Raw genomic sequence first — 22005 nt, 5'->3', positions numbered from 1 at the left:
ACGATGAAGTTCACTTGAGATTGAGATAGCGAGAGGTCAACTTAATTTTGACCCAATATGGTCAACAATTTGACTCTTTATCGTTACTCGGTCGGTTCTATAAATCATACTAACTTCTCCCCTAAGTTTTATTCCATTATATATAAATAACATCAACGAAAAAGCTAAGGGGTGTTTGGGCCGGCCCCGATCACGTGCAGTCCGTGCGGTAGTACCGCGCATTAAAGCCTAAAAAGACATCAAGTGCGGTAGTACAGCGCATCAAAGCCTAAAAAGACATCAAGTTCTCATCTATTATTAGTTTTGGGTTTAATAATTTGGGTATTGGACAAATGAGATTTAACTATAAAAATAGGCCCAAGGTCTGGTAGTGATGAATACTGAATGTACATCGTGAACCAATTAACGTGCCATCGTTCTAACAACTCAATCCAATTTATTTGTTCTTCAAAGTTCGACTATTTCGATTTTCAAGGCATGAAGTTCTTTTTCCAGTCGATTAACGGTCATGAAATTAGCTTCAAGAAATCAAAGATGAAAATCTCGAATGACTGAATTCTACTGTTGATTGAACTTACTGAGTTGTTGTGTGAGTCATATTATGATTTATAGATCTTTAAATATTTTTGCAAAAAAAATCTAAATTTCTAACTGATTATTATAAAGTTGGGTCATGTGGTCGTGTGGGTTACTGACCTACTAGGCTAAGGCTAAAGAGCTTTTGTCATTTTGACAATGAGTCTTCCTCTTGCATATTGAAATATCTGATAATTGAAATTTTCATTGCACATGAGTACATCACTATATCAACATAGATGGAGCACACTGCACAACGTTAACTACATATTGTGATACTGTCTTAATTATTGGACATTTGTTCTTTGCAATGCACAGTGACAGATTACGAATTTTACTATTTATTATTGTTCTTTTGACTTCTTTTGTTTACTTTGAGGTTTGACATTACCGCATTAGATTTAGGGGCCGTTTGATTGGTTTTTTTATTAAGTTCTATATGGCTAAAGTTGTCTTAATAAATTAATCTGTTTGTATAAGTTGGAAAAGTTTTTGTTTGTGATAGTTTTTTCGTAAATGTAAGGAGTGTTTTTTTAGTTTGAAGGAACATGTTTGAAAGGAAAAAAAAACTTGACTTTCTATATAAAGCTCCCTCTAGAAGCTTACCGGATAAGTGACTTTCTATATCATTAAGCCACTACAAAACAATCATGCATAGTTGAACGAATAAGCTGGTAGTTCCATTAAGTTTATTAAGCTGCTAACAGATAGACCCTTATCCTTTAGTCATTAGACCTGTAACTTTTGAGTTTTACTTTTTGTTTACAATGACAGTAATTTGGATGTAAATTACTATTTTAGTTAAAAACTATTTATAGTTTTCCTTGTCTTTTAAGTATCATATATTGAAATGAAGTTTCTATTTTGCTAATTTGAATTTGGAAAAAGAAAAACTGGAAAAAAATGAAGCATGATCTTAATCTATGATTTATCCTTTTATCATTCTATATTTTGTATTCGAGGTTTTGGTTTTTATGCTCTCCCCCCTTATATTTTTTTTTATTATAATTAATAAATATCAACATTAGGATGAGACACTTAGCTCGAATAGGTTCTAAACTTTTTAAAAAATCGCATGTTTCGTTGTTTCATTGGCTTAAAAAAAGGCTTAGGAGCATTTTTTTATTATTTTCGCACAGGGCATCAAAAATCTTAGGACCAGCCCTGCTTATAAAAGTAACTTATTGACTTATTCCGGTATGACATTGGTAATAAACACTTTTGAGTGTTTGGATAAACAACTTATACCGGTGCTAAACCAGTAATAAGGTTTTTTTGAAAAAGTTAAACTCGTCTAACTTATAATAAGTTGATAAGGACTTTTGTAGAAAAGTATAAGTTGTTTTAAATAGGCAATCCCAAACATCCCCTTAAATAAGATATATTTAGCAAAATGTTGAGATCGGTAACTTCAATCGGCACCATACAGAATTCGTCTTTGATATTGACGTCAAAGACATTTTTGACTCGTTCAACGGTTGAAACTAATGGTCCAGAATCGAACGACATGTCTTGTATTCAGACAAAGTCACCTCCCCCATTTACCATCTAAGCTACATGCCATGTATCAGATATGTTTGATACAGTTTAATTTTATTTTATGCATGAAACTGATTGTCGATTTTTGTCAAAATTAGTTGTTACCGATAAAACTAACGTTTAGCAAAAAGTAGCTGATAAGTTAGTTAACAATTATAAAATGACCAAAAATAACAAAAAATTATTAAAGATGTAACAGAAATAACATTTCAATAATTTTTTTTAATATCCTTTGAATAAGCTAGTTTATGGCAATATAAACAAGAGTTTTTCAGTACAAGCTAGCTTATGTTGCCAAACATGCCTTAATTAAAATGCAATCAATTACAACTATTGATTGATATTTGGGCAAAAAGTTGATTACCAACAATCTCAAGTGACCTCATACGAAACCCATCTCCAATGATACCAATGTGGGGGGGCATTTGTGGTTTATTCAGCGACTAAGGCTAGCGGGAGGGCTCAAGATCAAACCCGAGATCCATCCCTTTACCAACTGAACTATATGCTAGACTCTATTCCAGTCCCGATCAAAAACCCATGGCTCGTTCAATGTGTTTTGTCACCGGTCCCTGGCTAAGCCCAAACTGGTCCCAATTTTTTTCCCCAAAAATCAATTTTGAACATAGAAAAATCATATTTGAAGACTTCTTTTTTTTTTTTGGACAACATTTTATTGAAATACATTTTAAAATCTCTAATTAGATCATTTAAATATACTTTAAAAAGTTTATTTTAATTTTTTACACAAAAATGTTATAGATGTTTTTACAATTACGATCTTCCAGATTTAGTATTGGAACACTTAAAAAGAACTTGACAACGTCAAAAAGAATTTGATAAAACTTAAAAAAAAACTTGAAATTTGTGTTAAAAAATTGAAAATCTTGTAGAAATCTTGATATATAATTTATAAAAACTTATTTTCTAAAAAAAGTTTTGGCCTGGTCCTATAACCTGTCACGGGTCAGACTGTGAATTTCCAAAAAAGTGTAACCGGTTAAGGATCGATCGGAATCGCGGGTCCCGAGCCACACTATGTCCATTTCGCCATCTCTACGTTAGAGGCACTAAAGGGCCGTTTATCAAACGCTTAGCCTGGTAAGTGTTTGCCAACAAAATTCAACACTATCGTTTACTTATAAGATAAGATTTTTGTCCACAGAAACAGTATCGTATGCAACGATTTACCTGGTAAGTGCTAACCGTGGTAAGAGTAGTATCCCTCACTTACTGGGTAATGCTCTCAGTCATTGTCTTCCACTTACTGAGTAAGATTCTTGATCTTTATCATATTCATTCTGTAAGATAATCTGACCGAATAAATTTATTCGGTAAATATTTCGTAAATGATCCATTCATATTAACTGAAATAAAGTCTTTTGCAAAGCTCTTTTATTTTCTTCAAGCTTTTCAAACCAAATCTGCTTTCATTTAATATTTATTTTTGAAACAAAATTTTAAATCACATATTTAATTTAAAATATTTATTTAAAATTCTATGGTTTGAAATTATATATTCTAATAAACATATTTTTCTAAATATATCAAATTTACCAGCATGATGTCATATTAGGTACCAAGACTGAACTAGAAATTTTATTAAATAGTGGTATCATTTTACTATAAAAAAATAAATATAAAAATGTTTTTTTTATAAAATCATCATTAGTTTGTTGGTTAGTTCATTATTTTTTATATGTGAGGTCCAATGTTTAGGTCTTTTATTGAATTTTTTTTTTCAAAAAGACAATAAATTTTAAATTAAAAGCTAAAAATTAAGAAAATGGCATTAAACAAGATTTTAACTCGGGTTTAGAGTGAAAGAGAAGTCTTGTACCAACTCTATCAAAGAAAATTTATGTCTCTATTGTAATTTCAAAATACATATGAAGAGTCGAAGACACCCAACAAATTGATACAGTGATGTTTTTCACGACGATATAACTTTTTATATTATGACAAATGAACGGAATAGTGGTCTGTGCCACCGTACGCACTACATGGGTATGTCATTGATTAGGTATTTAAACAAACATGTTCCAAATTATAGGTTCACACACACATATATATATATATATATATATATATATATATATATATATATATATATATATATATATATAGTCTTGGGATCATGTGTGACCAAGGGTTTTTCGTGAGACCTGTAAGACCAATTATCAACCCTTAGATTTAATCTACAATCTGAACATTCATAATCACAAGATTGTCACGAGACTTCTCAATAATCACAAAATTGTCACCGTGCAACTTTAGACTATTAGATCATTAGCTTATAATATTGATCAATAAACATGAATTGGTCTTACGGGTCTCWCGAAAAACCTTTGGTCTCACGTGAACCCAACCCTATATATATATATATATATATATATATATATATATATATATATATATGGGGGCAAGTTCATTTGTTAATCATATACTTGGTATTAACAATGTGAATCAATCATAACATTTAATTTACTCGATCTACGAACTAAAACATCAGTGGCATTTTTGTAAGAATAGTAAAATGAACGTGTGTTATGTCATAATGAACAATAAACATGGTATAATTGGAAAAGATCAGGAGCTTTTATTATGCACCAATTTCAGTTCCTAGGAATTTCTCCTTCATTGTTTTGAAATCGAAATGAATCACATTTTATTTGTTCACTTATGAATGGTTTATTAATTTACCAATGAACATTTATACGATAAGTAACAAAAATCGGTATTTATAAAAATTGTTCACTAATGAACTTGTGACCGATTATTTGTGTATTAATGATTCTAGTTCATGTATGAACAACATGTGAACCGTGAACAGATCATTCAAAACACTGAAAACGAAAAAAAAAATCATTTGAATCAATATGTTGAATGGTACCGTGTTCATTTTGATTATCTATCATTCAAATTAATTTGAACATAATTATTGAGAACCTTGAAAATGGTGACATAATTATAACATCTCATTTAGTACAATGAAGTAACTTACAAATGAAAATTACTATGTATCCTTAATCATTGACTCTAACATTTGAATTAACTATGACTAAAGAATGATTACGATTGGTCCAACAAGTTTACAGAATCTGTAAAATCGGGGTTATGAGAATCTAAAATATTATCATTTATGGTTATCGTCATAACAATGTCCCAATTTTTTTGGAAAAAACATCGTACTTGTTTTTTTATCTACTAGTTTATCCCTCCCTCTCTCTCTCTCTCTCTCTTTCTATATATGAAAAATCGTGTTACAATAAGAGTTAAAGTGAGAAGCGTAAGAAAGGGTCTGGATTTTTGATCAATGAACATAAATTGGTCTTACGGGTCTCACGAAAAACCTTTGGTCTTACGTAAATCCAACCATATATATATATAGAAATACCAGAATTGGAACGGGGACATAATTTACCCCCATTGGAAAAGGCAGAAAACATGTATAAAAGTAGGTCACATGGTGATGTTGGCAAATTAGGGTCGTTAGCATCATGGAACTACCCAACTTTTCTTGCTTCTCTAAAAGCTTAATAAAAAGTTTAACGATAATCATTAAGGGTTTGTTTGTTTTAAAAAAAAAACCACTTAAATGTCTCTTAAGTCTGAATCGGTCAGATGTTTTTATTTTCAAACAGTTTGTTTTTTCTAAAATAAGAGCTGAAAAGCTCTTATTTTACTCTGAACAAAAAAGTGATAACATAATCACTTAAATTCTCTTAATCGCTCCCTTCATCCTCACCTCCAGATCCAACCCTCCAAATTTATCACGCAAGACATTCGATCTCCAAATCGATCATGACCCAGATCGATCCACACACTCTCAATCTCCAAACAGTCTGACTGATTCAGATTTCAGACTCCAGAGGTAAAAACAAACAGTCTGACTTATTCAGATTTCAGACTTCAGCACCACCTCCTAAAAATCAAAAGTGAAATCAGACTTCAGACTTTAGCACATCTTAAAAAACAAACGCAACCTAATACTTCTAATCGGCTTTATTTATATCGAATTTGATTAAAATTATTAAATATGGCAAATATAACTCTTAAATTTTATCTGTTTGAGTTCTGATGACTAAAACATAAACTTTGAATACTCAACTAAAAAAACTTATACATTTTTCTTTACGTTAGGCTTTCAAAATATGACAGCTTGAATTTCAATAAAACAAAAGAACTTCGTTCATGGTCCTCATCAATGGCAGCCAAGGGACCACCTCGTTGCATCAACCACTATTCCATCACTTATCGTGTCATTGTTGTAGTGTTTTACATCAACATATTTTTACTTTTTAAGCCATTTAGTTGAGTATGGTTGGGATTAAACCGACCAATAGCCATTGATCTCAATGGTTCGGTCTAAACAATATAAAAATAAGGTAAATCTGGGTATGATAAGCCACTGATTTGATCACTATCAGTTTTATCTGACAGGCTTCAGTAATAACAGATAAGGGATAACAATGAACTGATTACTATTGAACACCGACAATCGTCATTGTTCACCAGAATGTAGTCGGGATGTGCTACAAACATGTTTTCAGAACGGCTGATTGAGTTATGTTGGATTTAAATTAGTCAGAATTGATTGATTTTGATGATTCAATCAAAACATATAAAACATCAAAAATAAATTTGGATATAATAGATTACTGATTTTGATCATTATTATTTTTATCTGATAGACTCTAGTAATTAATAAGTTATTAAAAATATATATTAATATATCTTATAAAAAAAATTAGATGATTATGATGAGGCCTACAAGGCTACAAGCATGGAGGTTGGCTTTCTTTTTCACTTGGGACCATTTTATTCACGTGTGTGCAATCTAATTGAACCCTTTTTCTTTTAACTACCTCCATGTGTTCTTGTAAGATTCATACCCCCAAAGCTTTCTTTATTTAGGGGTGTTTGGATTGATATTTGAAACCATTTATGTTTTTTTTATAAAATCATTTATTAATTTATTATAAGTTAGAAAGGTTTAATTTTTTCAAAAACTCTTTATTATCGGTTTGACACCGGTATAAGTTGTTTATCCAAACACTCAAAAAATGTTTATTACCGATATCAGACCGGAATAAGTCAATAAGTTGTTTTTATAAGCAATCTCAAACACATCCTTAGTCTTTTCAATTCTAATTTATTTAATTTAACCTTTAATTAAATAAAATAAAATAATTTTACGTCTTCCATTTACGATTTTTTTTTTAGCTACGACAAAATGAAACGACAACGACGGATGATTCATCTTTTCGAGAAATTAGGCAAAAATGTGGGAATACAACCATAAATTTATTCAGCAGTCTTTATATTTCAGTTTAATTATGGTCTTTGTATTTGTTAGGAACTTAGGTTCATGTCTCTATCCTATGTGATATGTGTTCCTCTCAGAATCATGTGATAGCAATGATTTGATTCAACTTTGTGAAATCGAACATTAATGTGAGGTCTTGACACTAGTGATTAGTCATTCTCACATTTCTTTGGCTTATATCAATAACCACAACTTGTTTAACATCTCACACTCAACGATTGTATCATATACATAAGGGTGCACTCATGGCAAGACTTGATTGCCATGCGCCTTTTGCAAATTTTGCAACAAAAAGAGGTAAATGTCAGTTTTCCAGTAAGGGGTGAATGTGAGTTGTGTTGATCGAGTTGAAGACATTTGAACAATCCAACCGGATGTTTGTGATTTGAAAAATCACAACTCACCCTAATCCAAACCATATAGATTGAGTTGGATTAGTTGGGTTGAAACTTCGGTATATCAAAATTTTCTCGTATACTTGTTACCTTGAATAAGATGCAACTTATCCGTATTTCTCACGAAATAGATCACATTCAACTATTTTTTTTAACTTGGATATAAATGATCACATATAAATGAACATACATATAAAAACAAACATACAAGTTACATAGAAATGAAGAAAATATTTAAAGTATATGTAACTGGTCTAATGTGTATATTAATGACTTAACAAGATATTAAATACAAGAAATAAAAACCACAAGGGTGGTGTTTGATTGGTTTGAACTTGACTCCAAAAGTCAAAGGTACCAAGAGGTCTCAGATTCAAATCCTATGAGAAATAAAAATCCCTTGTGGCTATGGAGGTTCAAATGCGATGACTCCGAGTTATCTACAAAACAGGTGGTCGTCCTGAGATTAGTCGGTTCACATAACGGGTTGAATATCCAGGTTAATAAAAAAAATACAAGAAATAGAACACTCATTCTCCCTTTCCCTCCCGACCTTGCCTACCCGAAGAGACCCAACCTCACCTACATGACATGTTTATTAGCAGTTTATTGAGCTTAACGGGACTTGCAACTTATTTTATCATCTATACATGACAGTTTGATGATGTAACTTAAATGACATACAAAATGACTTGATCAACAAGCTCCTAAGGGTAGCTTTATAAAGTCAATTTTTTTTCCAAACTTTGCCCATCCTGGTAAAAAAAACACACTTCTTTCATCTATCAAAAAACCCTCCTAGACAAAAACCTTCCAGATCTGTATATGACTTAATAGAAAACCAACCAAAAAACCTCTTATTCTATAAAGCATTCCCAAACAAACCATTCTCTATCTAAGAAGCCATACAGATTTGTTGATAGTACCCATAATCCAACCAAGACCTACAGCTAACATGAACACGATTAGAGAACGAACATGATAATAAAACAGATTTACCATACCAAAAAGTTCCTCACGACATCAAAATCCATTAACAAGACCAGTTGACAACAGATTACACCCTAACAGCAAGACAAATAAAGGGTGGTTGTAACATAATAAGCTTAAATCACACTCTCAACAACCATTTATTCATAGATCCATGGGTGAAGGCTGGAAGACCAGTTAGCAACACCCTCAGGGAACCACAGAGCAATCTCCTTCTTTGCGCTTTCAACAGCATCACTGCCGTGAATCACATTTCTGCACATAAACAAACACATGATATGTTCGTATCACCAAGTGCGAAACAAGCAACTTTCCGCTAGAAAATGCATACGCACAACTATGACCAGTGGCAGGTTAAAATTGAATATGATGGTCTGGTCAAAGTCAACGACATCTAAGGTGTGTTTGGTACACAGACACGAGTGAATAGAACTAGACAGGACATGACCGATGAGTTTGGTAAACAGGAGAAAGAATTGCGAAAGACCTGCAGTTTAATTTGACAAGGTTAATTTAGTAATTCACCAAACTTGTGCCATCTCCCTATTTTTCTTTCACCTATCATGGTGTGATAGAAAATTTGTATTTTTATCCCACTCAGTCATGTCCGGTCCCTGGTCCGAGTCTCATTGTCACACCAAATATGGGACAAGAAGTTTTTATTCCGTTATGTCTTGTCCCATGTAAACACACCCTCAAGGAACGAAAGTCCATTCCTCACAACTAGGCAAGTTATATTTTGGCACCATGAATTTTCTTGAATTTGACCATTGACTATCGACATCTAGCACAATTATGGCTTCCTGCTGACCAAATACACAATACATTGACCATCTAGGCACTAAAGAGCAGCCGGCAGAAATGAATGTAACAAATGGTTTTGAACTTTATAGATAGAATATGCGATTGTACCTGCCAATGTCGATTGCAAAATCCCCACGGATGGTGCCAGGGGCAGACTCGGCAGGGTTTGTAGCACCAATGATCTTGCGACCAGTGGTGACCACGTTCTTGCCTTCCCAAACCATGGCAACAACAGGCCCAGAGATGATGTACTCAACTAGACCATTGAAGAAAGGCTTTGAGGACAAATCAGCATAATGCTTCTCGGCAAAAGCTTGTTCCACAGTCACAAACTTCAATCCTAAATACAAAACAAAACATCCAGTCATTTTTCATAATTAGTTTACATTTTTTTGGTTTTGTAAAAGGAGTTTTGATTTCTGTTCGACTATTAATTACGCCCTTAGATTCCTCTAAACAGTTACCAAAAATGAACCCACGACCAAAATCAATAATTCGTAATCATAACAAAGGGAAAATATGCAACTTTAGCTTCAGATTTGATAAAAGAAAAAGAAGATTTGCAATTTAAGTGGGACACACAAACAGAAAACAAAAAAGTTGCTTATTAATCCCCCAATTTGCATACAATCTTTCAAAATTCAAAAATGAAGATCGAGTAGATACTGATACGATCAAATGGGTAAATAGATATGATGAATACAATCACACCCTAATGTCATAATTAAGAGGGCCAATTAGTTCCTAATTTTCTTTAATATGTGTGTAATGAGACTTTGACCATGTAATCGAGTAGAAGTTGTACCTTTTAAAGAGAAACCCTTCTTCTCAAATCGACCAATGATTTCACCAACCTATAACAAGATCAAAGTGGTCACAACTTGAACACAAACAATCATGAGCATATTAAACACAAACAAAATCAACATTTTTAACAAATACTGAGCAATTATTTCATGTTAACTTGTCCACCCTGCAGTGAAACTTGTACGTTGCCTCAGATTTTTCTACATCAGTTCTGTGAAAAGGGCATGATCCACTTTGTTCTTAAATAAAGCAAATTCAAAAAAAAAAAAAAAACACTAAACCAACAGAGCAATCAACTGATGCAGATCATAAACCAGAAACAAAAATCAATATTTCAGAGTGTCTCTGCCTGTTTGCTTACAAGTTTTCACAAAATTTGTTGAATTCCTCAAAGGTATTGAACTAACATCTAAAACCCAATAACATAGAATCATCAAAATTCAAAACCCCATGACCAGATTCATCGAAAACTAAAAAAACTGGAAAAACAGAGTTGAAAATCGGAAGTTATAAGTAACACATCTGGATTTGGGATCTTTGAATCTACAAATCCGTATAACATAAAAGAAATTAAGAAACCAACAACCAGATTTATTAGAAACTAGAAAAGGATTGGAAAATCAGTTACAAAACAAAAAAAAAAACGACAAAACCCTAATGGGATTTTAGATTCCAAAAGATAAAATTCGGAACAAGAATAAGAATAAAGTGAACAAGGAATACTTACAAGGCCTCTTTGAACGCCATCAGGCTTGATCATGATAAAGGTCTGCTCCATCTTAGAGTTCTTTTAGGGTAATTTGCAAATCGACAGGGACGAGTGTTATACGGTGGGAACCGAGGAATAAGATGATTTATACATGCGAGTCATCCGCCGTCGGTCAAATTAAACCCTAACCCTAAATACCAGGAATATTCTTCAAGTATTTTCACGATTTTTACCCTCATTACCCCTAGTATTTTGGCAATGGTTTTACCAAATAAGGCAAGGACAAAACAGTCATTTACCAAGTTAACTCGTTGAGATGTAAATAATGCTAGTCGAGCTCGAGTATCACTGACTCGAACTTGTAACCTAATTTCCAAGCTCGAATTCGACTCGAAAACTCGCAAGTAATAAAAATCAAAGTTTGACTCGAACTCGATAACTATTTCTCAAACTCGAACTCGAATCAAGCTCGAACTTATTTAATGCATACTAATAATAGAAGTTCGAAATAAATTTAAAAAACCAGCAAATTAAACCCGAAAAATTAAAAGTTTACAACCAAATACAAAATAAAATCGTAACTAATTGTAACTTACAACCAAAAAAAAAAATACAATATGAAAACCAAGTACTTATAAATCCATCAACAAATCAAAACACGATCTTATTTCAATTCAATTCTCGGGTTCCATGAACGGCACTTGAATGAAGATTTTCCTTAGGTTGTTCTTCGTTCTTCTACAATAAAAACAAAAACAAATTAGTATACCTGTTAAAGGTAAAGATAAATAACTTAGCATATTTGCACATTTATCTTATTCTTCATTTTCACTCTGTGGAGTGATCTACATCAATCAATCACCCGTGTACATCAACATTTGTAGCGTTTTCGAAGCAAGAGAAGCTCTATGAGGATCTATTACACAACCACCATCACCAAAAGTGGCCTCTAAAAMCACGGTAGTGATAGGAACAGACAAGATATTTGCAGCTATTCTAGATATAAAAAAATTGCAGTCATTCTAGATAAAATTTGCAGCCATTCTAGATAAAATTCAGAACTTATTTGAGTTCCTTCCACCAAACTAAGACATTAAATTTGTAGTCTTGACTAAAGAAACATCCCTCTTCTAGATACATATCAAGCTCAGATTTCACACGAGTTATCGATGTTTCCCCACTAAAAACATCTAACAAAAGTTCAGATAAATCACTAGATCCATCGTTTCCTTCATGAGTATTTGATCCAAATTCACATTATCCACTTTCATCTCCAATAGAAGAAGAATACATTCTCACATACTCATCAAAAAGCTCATGCATCACCTCTTTGACTTTACTAATATTATCTCGAGCTACACTTAAAGGAAACATTTTAGGCCATGCAATCTCTATAGTCCTCAATTTCAATCTAGGGTCTAACACGGTCCCTATTGACATTAGCATGTTACATTCCCCCTAATATTTATCAAATTTCTCTTTCATGTGGTTTACCATACTTTTAACAAAATCATCATTCAATTGAGATTGTTTATCCAACATAACTTTAATCCTTTGTACTTTAGCAAGAAACAAGTTAGAAGTTGGATATTCAGAACCAGATATTGAGTTAGTAGCATCTTTAAATACTTTCAATATATCAAGCAATTTTGCAATTTTACCCAACTCCTCTTCTTTAGGACAGGAAGTATAATTACGATCATGCAAAGCATATCGAGAAAATACCTATCTAAACTTGATGGCACAATCTATCATGTCGTATGTTGAATTCCAACGTGTATTGAATTCAAGAACTAACTTCCAATGATTCATGTTGTATTGGCTTACAAGTTCACCAAAACGCTTAAGACGTGCATCACTTAAGTTCAAGTAATCAATGGTATCATGGACTTTCACAATAATGTCTTTCACTTGTTGAAGACCATGTTGAACCGCGATGTTAAGAATGTGGGCAGAACATCGGACATGAAACAATTTTCCACCACAAATAAGCCTCTCATTTGATTTAAAATTTTCCTTCAAAACTGGAATTACAAGAATAATTTGCAAATGCATTATCCACATAAAATTGTGAAAACCTAACACGAATACACAAAGATTAAACTTTATTAGTACACAAATCATAAATAAAATAAAAACACATATATACACTAATTTATTAACCAAATTAGAACTTACTTTGTCCTCAATTCCCCACTCGCTTAGGTATAATAAGATGCAATCAGCTATTTTCGCATATTTACGTGGAGGAGGCAAATGAACAAAGTTAATCACCCTTTTTTGATGCTTCCAATCAAGATCCACAAAAAGAGCAGTAATCACCATATATTCAATTTTTTGTGGCTTTGACTTCCACAAATATGTAGTCAAACTTACTCGTTCCACTTTCTTGAACAAATCTTTTAGCCTTTTCTTCTCGAACTCATAGACTTTGAAAGAGTCTGCTTTAATAGTACCTCGAGATACACGGTTTCATTCATGTATTCCCTTTTTCATCATCAAATTAAACCCTTCCTCCTCAACAATACTGAAAGGATGCTCATGCATAGTGATCCAATGGGATATCCCCTCTCGCATCTTTAACATGTCAAGTTTACCATTATGTAAAGCACTAACAAATACAGATTGATTTATACCAGTGCTTGAATCAAATGGCAAAAAATTAATCAAATTTTGTTGTCCCACGTGTTTTGCTTTTATAACACAAGATTTCAAATGTCGGTGCATATGGTAGTGCTCTTAGATTTCAAAAGAGAAAGGGGGGTTTTACAATACTTGCACCTTACTTTTCAATTATTTTTTTTTAATCATTTTAGGATAAAAAAAATTAATCTTATACTTTTGATCTTCTTGGTGTTTTAGAGTTATGAAAAAGGTTATTATCAGTCTCAACTTCTTAAATTGTAATGTTAATTTTGGGGGGGGTTCACAAGGCTCTTCATTAACCTCCATCAACACGTTATCCCCTTTATTTGATCCTCTTTCATCAACATTCACATGCAAAACTTCATTTGAAATACCAACTGTCATGGAAGATACTTGTGATCCACTAGACATCTCTAGAATTGTAAATGCATATTTAAACATAAAAACGAAGCATTAATAAGATTAATTACAAACATAAACATTAATCAGATTCCTTACACATATAAACATGAATTAGATTCCTTACAAAGATAGAAATATAAATGCATGCATATTTAAATAAACTTAAACTCCAAATAGAAACAAATTATATAATCAGATTCCAACTAAAAACGAGTAGTCTTAATGAGATTCCAACTAAAAACAAGTAACCAAATTATTCAAGTCCGAACTTAAAATCAGTCAGATTCAAACTAAAAACAGTAAGAAAATTAAAACAGAATCATGTTACATTCTAACTTGAAATGAAAAACTAAAACAGAAGCAAACTAACTTGAAACAAAAAACTAAAACAGAATATATAATCAGATTCTAACATAAAATTAAAATTAAAAACATTAGCATTAGTTCCTTAAAATGGCCTTGTGAGAAAATGAGAGGGAGGCTGGGAGGAAAACGAGGTATGAGAAAACGTGTGAGAGAGAGGTCTTCGCCAGTGTGTGACTGTGGGAGCGGAAGATTGTCGACGTGTGAGAAATAGGTCGTCGTCGGCGTGTGACTGTGGGAGACGAAGGTCGCCGACGTGTGAGAAATAGATTGTCGTCAGCGTATGACTGTGGGAGAGGAAGGTTGTCGGAGGCGTTTGAGAAAGCTTCCGATTTGGCTCGTCGGTCGTCGCAGGCAAAGGAGAGGGAGGTGCTCCTATGGTTAATGTTATAAACTTCTAAATTTTCTTTTGAGACTTGAGAGTGGAGACTTTGTTCTTTGAATAATGACTTAATGAGGCGCCGAGTTTAAGTTAGAATTTTTTATTATTTCATAATCCAATTTATTTTTAATTTTTTAATTTTGTAAGGTGTAGTTATAAATTGTGAAATATTATATATATTATGTTAGGTCATTTACTTTTAAGTTCTCAATTTTAGTTTATTATCTTATTTTAACATATTATATCAATTAATTGTTATTAATTTTTTATATTGTATATTTTATAAACTATATTATAAAATTAATTATATAAAAAATATATTCAAGTATCTCGCGAGCTTATCGAGTCGAGTATTAGATAGTTCGGCTCGGCTCGGCTCGACTCGTTAGTATGTCGAGTCGAGCCTATTCGAGACGAATATTGACCGAGTTGATCTCGAGTAGATCGCGAGTTGTCTCGTCTCATTTATACTCATGTGAATACTTAAATTGAGACATACAAAGGACCGATCTCCGGTTCAGTCTTATCAAACCCGTCTCAAGGTGCAAAATTGTTCAGGTCCGATCTTCAAAGCTTGTAAGTTGTAGTTGGTTCTTCATTCAAATGTGAATACTAACTTTGAGCTACACAAACTTAACTGAATTTACCTAAATGTTCCTATTCATTACATTTTTAGTTGTAATATAATCAGGTTTTGGTTGGGTCTTGAACGGTCTTGAATTAGGCCTTGGTCGAGCCATGACCGAACCTAAGTCCTTTTTATAACTAGTCTTTCATCTGAAATGTAATACCCCATGATCCAAAGAACTTTGTTCTTAACATTTAAAGATTGGAACTGGAAATATTTAAGAAACTGAAACACTTTATATATTAATAATTTATAAGTAGGGGGTGTTTGATTCGATGAATGGTTTTGAGAGATTTGGATTGAGTGACAAAATTTGGAACCGCAAGAATTTGAGATCTTTGATGGTATTTGGTTTGTGGGATTTGTAATGGAATTGAATTTCATTCTTTATAAACAAATTATAAATAATTAAATTATCTTTTTATTAATTGATTATTACAATTTAAATAATTTTAACATATCTTAAAACATTATTATCTACAAAACCTACGAAATCCCATGAAACACCAACCATCCCTGTAGGATTTCAAAATCATATGTTTGTACAGGATTTTAGTTCTAGGAACTCTTTCAAACCAAACATGAGATTGCAATATAATTCAATTCCAAATCTCCACAAATTCAAAATAATCCTACAAATCAAACGGGATAATGTTTATAAATTGTACCCTTAATGTTTGGTTTGACGGAATGATTTAAAGGGATTTAAATTTCGTGGAAATATTTGGATTTGGAAAGTTTTGGAATCTTTGGTATGTATGATAAGGAATGAAATTGAATTTCATTTTTTATAAATGAGTTATAAAATAAATTAAAAATAATTAAATTATCTTTTTATTATTGATTATTATGAAACAAATGTTTTTACTATTTTTAGAATATTATTACATACAAATCTTACGAGATTCCGTAAAATACCAAGCGCTCCCGTCCGTAAACTTTCAAAACCCTATGTTTATGAGATTTCATATTTCAAATTAAAAAATATCCTAAAAAGATATGAATAGAATTCAATTACATATCTAATTTTGCAAACCAAAAGAAATCTAAATACTATATAATATAGTATATAAGAGAATTAAATCCAAGATACTATATAATAAAATATAGCATAAAAACATTTATTTATATTGTATTTTTGAATTTCGTTGTAAAAAACTCTATTCGCTGAAACGTTGTTCGTAGGAATTCAGGCCCACTTCTTCGAGTGAATCTTAAAAACAATCCGAAAAGGAACTTTTACGTAAAAACTATGGATCATGAAACCAACTCCTTTTTTTTTTATTATGTCCAAACAAATATTAATCAAGTATTCAAGTTAGAAAACAAAAATAATTATTTGTTTGATTCAATTAAAGTTCCATTTACTTTTACTTTTACTTTTCAAAAGCCCATTTATGTTTGATTGATTCAAGTTTTATATGCTTATTCGTTTCTATTTATCTCTGTTTTGTATATTACTATTTAATCGTGTTTGCATTCAAATGAGTAGATTTTAGCCCGACCCAAAAATTCGTCATGTTGGATTGTCTCGTCGCAAATGACTAAGGTACTAAATATATTTATAAATATTACATTTTTTAAATAATTATATATATATATATATATATATATATATGTGAGAGCACAAAAGGAGAACAAGTAAAAGATATGTAAATCAAAGTGGCGGTCCAAGGGGTTGTTTGTTGTAACAAACTGTCCGACATGGATAGAAAAATAGATTTGTGAACTCTTTATAAGCTCAAAGTTGTGAGATACTATTTGTAACGCTCCAAACCCAGAGTAACATGTTGGTCCAATAACTCCGAATTCAACTTAAAACCTTGGTAGAAGTTATTGGTAGCACATAACTTTGAATTTATAAGGATCTTACAAGTCTAATTTTCTATTCATGTGAGACAAATTGTTACATTGTGACAATGATAGAAGGCATGGACTAAAGTGCAAGTCAAAGAAACACATACAACTTGGAACATGTCCTCATGGAACTCATCAAATCGAGAACATGTGCCCATGGAGCTCATCAGATCGAGAAGAGCAGAAACGATAGTGAACAACATGGTTATTTGCTCAAAGGGATATCGTATAATGGAAATTGCATCTGTGTTCCTCTCAAATTATAAGCAAAACTAGACAAAAAAAAAAAAACAAGGAATTGTTGTATTATTGTAATCAGTTAAGTGGGTCATAACATGAACAAGAATATGATAAATTCAATGTCACAATTCAACCCAAACTCTTGATTTATAGTATGACCGATAACATAACATGTGAAGAACAGTATGCTACGGAAATGGGATGAGAATGAGGCTATAGAGCCACCAATTTGATAGTGAATGCTGGTTTTAGTATGTCGACATGGTCAATCAGTTTATGCTTGATTTGAAGCATATGCAATGCAGTTTGACCTTGCATTGCACCATGCTCACCCTAATTCAACCCATTTATTTCTTAGAGTTAGAAAGTAGGGGATGAAACTCAAAAAGTTTGGAGCATTTAATTTTTAAAAATGGATAAAAAATAATATCATTTATATTTTACAAGTTTAATAGCCCATTGGACCTTCACACCATAAAGCAACTATTCTATGGGCCTTCTGTAACACTATTGGGCTTTTAAGTCCACATTCCAATCGATAGGTGGCAAAAAGGACTGAGCTGTACGAATCAAAATTATCTCCAATAGTTATGTCACTACAACAAAATTAGGTTTATAATACGCCCCCAATCTCTAAGCGTTTCAATAGACTGCTTTATAGAACTTAATTTATAAAACTAAAATATAAAATGTCATATCTAAAGGCGCTGTAATAAGTTTATATGACGCTTTTGGACATCTTAACAAGTTTTTTAGAACATTTTTAATAGAAAACGTCGTATTAGCAATTTATAGGACACTTTTGAAAAAGTATTCTATAAACTCAATTTTTTATAAGACACGTGTTTTTATAGGACAATTTTTCAAATAGTATCCTATAAAATTGCTAATGAGATGCTTTATATTAAAAGTGTACTAAAAAACACATTACGACGTCAAAAAACATCATATAAACTTGTTACAACGCCTTTAGATATGACACTTTATTTTTTGATCCTATAAACTAAGTCCTATAAAGAGGTCTATTAACACGTTTAGAAATTGAGAGCGCCCTATAAAGAGGTCTATTAGAACATCTTATAACCCGATTTTGTTGTAGTGTGTTAAAATATAAAATTTTGAAGATTCAAATTTATTAATTCTAATAATTATGCTAAAATAGAGATCAAATGAAAATCTTTAAATTTAGAGAAAAATCTCTAAAATTCTATAGAAAAGAGAGGAAGAGAAATAATATTTTATTTAAAATTTATTAAATATTTTTTAATATATTTAATATCAAAATTATTAAAATAAAGTTTGTGTTATTTTTTTTTCACTAACAAATCCTAAGCTCTTGATTAATGATTCATTAAACTTAGTTGAATGGTAACTATTTTCAATTTTAGTATTATGTCGAAAATGAAACGTAAGCCATATTAACCAACAATATTTTATCTTTACCACCATATATTTTAATTATTTTTTTTGTAACGAACAATTTGTTAGATTTAATCGTATATGGTGATAAACTTCGATATTATGAAATTAATCGAGTAAAAGTAAGATACCGATAACTTTAGTATGTAAATATCGACTGTATATATGTTATCCAACACGGGCCTTGACATTTTGGAGGTCATGTACAAAAAATTAGATATGGTCTTGCATTTACATAATTATACATCGTAAATATATCCTACGAACAGATAGTACCTTTGAGCAATGAACACCACAAATAATGGGTCTTCATTCTTATGGGGTTGCACCGTACGTGTAGAGACACTACCGACAGACCTACATGGTCACACCTGATATTATCATCTGTATGTATGAATGTGTTTATACCAATTAATTTTTATGAAATTAAGTTTATCATCAGGTATATTTGAATCAAACAAATCTATATATGTTTATAAGAAATTCATATGACCCACTATAAAGGGTAAAAGTTGAATATTGCGTTAACATTTTAGATGTCGACTACTGATCTTCTTGGACGAGTATTTATAAATTACAACATCTATTTTTTTATGTGTTTTCGACAAGGATGTTCCAATCTTTTTGGAGACCCTGCTACATCCAAAACTTTTGATTACATTGCATAAATGAGATAACAGAAAATATATGTTAATAGCAAAAATGGGCTAAACCTAAAACGATTAACAATATGAAACTAAACCTAAACCATTAATAATTTGAATCTAAAACCAAACAATTAATGGCAAACCTAAATAATTTCGGCTATAGTTTTACACAGATCGATAAAAAGACCTAAACACATGTAAATTTCGTGGGCCCTATTCAAAATATCACATTTAATATGCTAAGGGACGACCCTGGTTTTCGATCTAAATTTGTTTGAACTAATTAATAATCGTCCACAAATTTCTGATATTTTAAAAGAATTTTAGAAAATATCGTGTTACAATTTTGAAAAAATTATTAGAAACCATAGATCTAGATACATATGTAAATCGACATTTTTTGATATTTATTATTAAAAAACCCAATAAAAGGTATGAAAATCATCTTGGGGAAGCATAATTATTGGGCATATTTGCCCTACACATTTTGTCTCTTATAATTTTAATCATAACCTTTCATCTCATTTTTTGTACACATATATGCAAATCATATCACAATTACATTAAAAAATTGAATGCTTTATTGACATGTAATTTTAGAAAAGGTTTTTGATCACAATTAAATATTTAAAATGTTGTTAATAACATATATATATATATATAATTAAAAAACTTATGAACCATAAGCAATATCTGCACAGTTTATAAATACTGTATCTGTTTTTCTTTCTCGTAAAATAAACTACAAAATATAACTCATGATTATTATTAATATATATATATATATATATATAAATTTGATTAAAACGTCGCTAAAAGGTAAAAACTAAGGTTTTGTAGAGGAACTCACATGATACGACGTTCTTACAAGAACTCACTCCAAACGTGAGATTCTTCTAAGAACGGACACTTGCTTATACGAATCAACACTTTTTTACTTATAAAAATCTCCTATTTGAAGATTCTCTAATACTTGGTGTTATAGAAAAATATGCTCAGATCTTCTATAAGTTGCTATCTTGTAAATGTTATGTGTTTGTTTTTGGAAAAAAATTATATTTAAATGTACAACGTTATGTATATGAAAAACGTCTCTTTTACATGAATCAAATATATTGATTTTCTTTTGGATTAACCTGAATATCCAACCCGTTATGCGAGCCGACTAATCTTAGAACGACCACCTGCTTTGCAGATAGTTTGAAGTCATCACATTTGAACTTCCGTGGTCATAAGAGGGTTTTTATTCCTCTTTAGATTTGAACCTGAGATCTTCTGATACTTTTGATCTTTAGAGTCAAACACAAACCAATCAAACACCATATATATTGATTTTATGAAGAAGACGAAAGGGTTGTTCAATTTATGAGATGGTTGGTTGGTTGGTAAAGGAATGTAATGTTTGAGCGTAAGCGAGTGGTCGCAGTCAGAGTGTGAGTGTGAATGTGATGCACCCAAAGCCAAGGGTGCGAAGGGAACAAGAATATGGAAATGGAAGTAGACTCCTGTTTCTCATCATTGGTTTTAAATTTGTTTGTAGACTTTTGACATTGATTGATGAGGTGAAAATCTCTCTCTAATTATTACTGCATGGAATTCATCCCACCCTTCCACCCCCATCTCTCTCTATCTCTATCTCTCCCAAACCCATCTCTCTCTCTCTCCTTAAAGAATCATCTCTCTCATTCATCCCTAACAAGTAACAATCATCTGTCTGAAACCCTAGCCTTTTAGATCTCTTCTTCAAGCATCATCTCTCTCTAAAACCCTAGGTAGCTAGCTAGCTATGTCTCTCCTTCGAACACAATCTCTCTCTCTCTCTCTCTCTTGAGAGACCATCTTTTCTCTCTCTAAAGAGTAAAAGAGTAAAGAGTGAGTGTGTGTGTGTGTGCAGACGTGTTGCTTCAAGTTGTAAAATTCTCTACTCATGATAAGTTTGAAAATGGAATGAATAATCATGAGAGTGTCGGATCCTTTAATCTTTACCCATATTAATCATATTCCCTATGGAATAAAATATCCATCCATCATTTTCACAACATTACATATATTCCATTTTCATTTTCATTTCCATTTCCATTTCCATTTCCATTTCCATTTCCATTTCGTGTATAGAGAGAGAAAGAAGAGGTTTACTTTGCAAATCATGTTATTTATACAAACCGTATAAACCTTATTTAATCAATCATAATTTTTCATAATCATAATATATATATACTAGAAGCGTACTCGCGCAATGCAGCGAGATACATCGTGATTTTAATATTTTATT

The 22005-nt window shown here is 31.7% G+C and overlaps 1 protein-coding gene and 1 pseudogene across 1 annotated transcript; both read right to left on the bottom strand.

Annotated features, from left to right (window-relative positions):
* Positions 1 to 8804: 8804 nt before the first annotated feature.
* Positions 8805 to 11286, bottom strand: LOC112519757 (nucleoside diphosphate kinase B). The gene is made up of 4 exons (XM_025128003.1): positions 11168 to 11286; positions 10439 to 10487; positions 9742 to 9973; positions 8805 to 9084 (listed from the first exon to the last, which is right to left on the bottom strand). Exons 1-4 carry the CDS (start codon positions 11216 to 11218, stop codon positions 8970 to 8972), a joined length of 447 nt encoding a protein of 148 aa, XP_024983771.1. The 5' UTR covers positions 11219 to 11286; the 3' UTR covers positions 8805 to 8969.
* A 532-nt stretch (positions 11287 to 11818) lies between these two features.
* The window catches only part of LOC112520075, a 16942-nt pseudogene continuing 6755 nt past the window's right edge, over positions 11819 to 22005 (bottom strand).

Source organism: Cynara cardunculus (genome assembly GCF_001531365.2).
Source record: "Cynara cardunculus var. scolymus isolate 2C chromosome LG 10, CcrdV1, whole genome shotgun sequence".
Lineage (NCBI taxonomy): Eukaryota > Viridiplantae > Streptophyta > Magnoliopsida > Asterales > Asteraceae > Cynara > Cynara cardunculus.
This window is presented reverse-complemented; position numbering and strand designations above follow the sequence as displayed.